The following is a 2,059-nucleotide window of genomic DNA, read 5'->3' on the forward strand; positions in this document are numbered from 1 at the left end:
TAGTCCTTTCACGAACCTTTCAAGAAGCTTATGACCGTGCTTTTAGTGTTTATGATGCGGTCCTAGACCAAGAGGCTCATGAACGTTGTTCGGCTAAGAAAACCCCCGCTCCATCATCTTCTTTTCAGGGGCCAACAAAAAGGGTGAAACATGGTAACACATCAGGGGAGCACGTTCTAACCCTACTCCTCAAGGTGACCATCGATGTTACCATTGTGGTGGAGCTTATCACTCTGGAAAAAGTTATTCCGGGAAGGATATAAGATGCTTCAACTGTCACGGTTTAGGTCACACAACAAATCGTTGCCCTGAAAGAACGAATGAAGCTTCAAGGGCTAGTAACGTGAATGATAAGTCTCAGCGGGCTCATGTCCAAGGCCGTGTATTTATTATGAACCGTGTGGAAGCTAAGGCTCACCCAGATGTTTTTACTGGTACATTTCTTGCTAATTCTACTCCTGCATTCGTAATTTTTGATACTGGTGCTTCTTTATCATTTATTTCAACATCGTTCGTTAGTAAGACTCCACTCATTCCAAGTGCCTCTATTACAACGACTATATCTTTTCCCACGGGAGAAATTATACCATGTTCAACAGCCTTTCGTGATGTTCCTATATCAATTGGTGGAAACAACTTTCCAGCCGACCTTTTAAGTTTCAAACTCTCTGGATTTGATATTATCCTCGGTATGGATTGGTTAGCAAGGTATGATGCAAAGTTTGTATGTCGTGACCAAAAGATCATTCTCAAAAGTCCTTTAGGAACGAGGGTTTCATATAAGAGCATCTCGACTGAACCCGAGATTAAATGGGTGTCCGCACTAAAAATGGAGAAATGGAGAAAAGGATACGAAGTATACTTATGCAGTATTCTGGATGTCACTATAGATGTTAAGATTGACGATATTCCTATTGTTCGCGAATACACCGACGTGTTTCCAGAGGATCTTCCAGGTGTCCCACCGGAATGAGATATTGAGTTTAATATTGATCTTCTCCCTAGTGTCAGACCGATCTCAAAGGCTTCTTATCGCATGGCTCCCGGCGAGATGAAAGAATTAAAGAAGCAGCTAGATGACTTAATTAAGAAAGGATTTATTCGCCCAAGTGTATCGCCTTAGGTGGCTCCGGTATTGTTTGTAAGGAAGAAGGATGGAAGTATGCCATTGTGCATTGATTATAGAGATCTAAACAAGGTGACGATCAAGAACCGTTACCCTCTCCCAAGAATTGAGGATTTATTTGATCAACTGAAGGGAGAAAATACGTTCTTCAATATTGATCTGAGGTCGGGATACCATCTGATTCTCGTAAAGAAGGAGAATATCTCTAAGATCGTGTTTCGATCGAGGTATGGCCATTATGAATTCGTGGTGATGCCATTTGGTATAACTAATGCCCCAGCAGTGTTCATGGAGCAGATGAACAGAACCTTCCACGAGTGTTTGAACAAATGTGTAGTTGTGTTCATAGATGATATCCTGATATATTCAAAGAATGAGGATGAATATGCAAAACATCTTCATTTGGTATTAGAGACTCTAAGGAAGAAAAAATGGTTTGCAAAGTTTTCGAAATGCGAAATTAGGCTTAAGGAAATTGCATTTTTAGGACATGTCATTTCTGGTGAGGGCGTCAGTGTCGATCCAGCTAAAGTTTAAGCAGTAGTGGATTGGGAAAGCCCTAAGAATATGAGTGAGATTATAAGTTTCTTGGGTTTGGCAGGCTACTACCGTAGGTTCATTAAATATTTTTCCGAGGTGGCAAAACCAATGAGTTCTTTACTAAAGAAGGAATCAAAATTTACGTAGTCTAGTTCCTGGGAAGAGGCGTTTCAAGAGCTGAAGTGGAGATTGACATCAGTACCAATTCTAACATTACCCGAGGAAAGTATCGGATTTGATGTCTATAGTGACGCGTAAAAGAATGGTCTAGGTTGTGTCCTAATGCAGAATGGAAAGGTTGTGGCTTATGCATCAAGGAAACTAAAGCAAAGTGAAAAGAACTATCCGACTCATGATCTCGAGTTGGTAGCTGTAGTTTTTGCCCTCAAGATT

At 40.8% G+C, this 2,059-nt stretch overlaps 1 protein-coding gene across 1 annotated transcript; it reads left to right on the forward strand.

The window, feature by feature from the left end:
* Positions 1 to 391: 391 nt before the first annotated feature.
* On the forward strand, positions 392 to 973 carry LOC141633033 (uncharacterized). The gene has a single exon (XM_074445530.1). It carries the CDS (start codon positions 392 to 394, stop codon positions 971 to 973), a length of 582 nt encoding a protein of 193 aa, XP_074301631.1.
* Positions 974 to 2,059: the final 1,086 nt, after the last annotated feature.

This window comes from Silene latifolia, chromosome Y, assembly GCF_048544455.1.
Source record: "Silene latifolia isolate original U9 population chromosome Y, ASM4854445v1, whole genome shotgun sequence".
NCBI lineage: Eukaryota > Viridiplantae > Streptophyta > Magnoliopsida > Caryophyllales > Caryophyllaceae > Silene > Silene latifolia.

What these genes read in the sequence shown, in the direction of transcription:
- LOC141633033 (XM_074445530.1), top strand. Translation starts at nt 392, where the DNA reads ATGAACCGTGTGGAAGCTAAGGCTCACCCAGATGTTTTTACTGGTACA.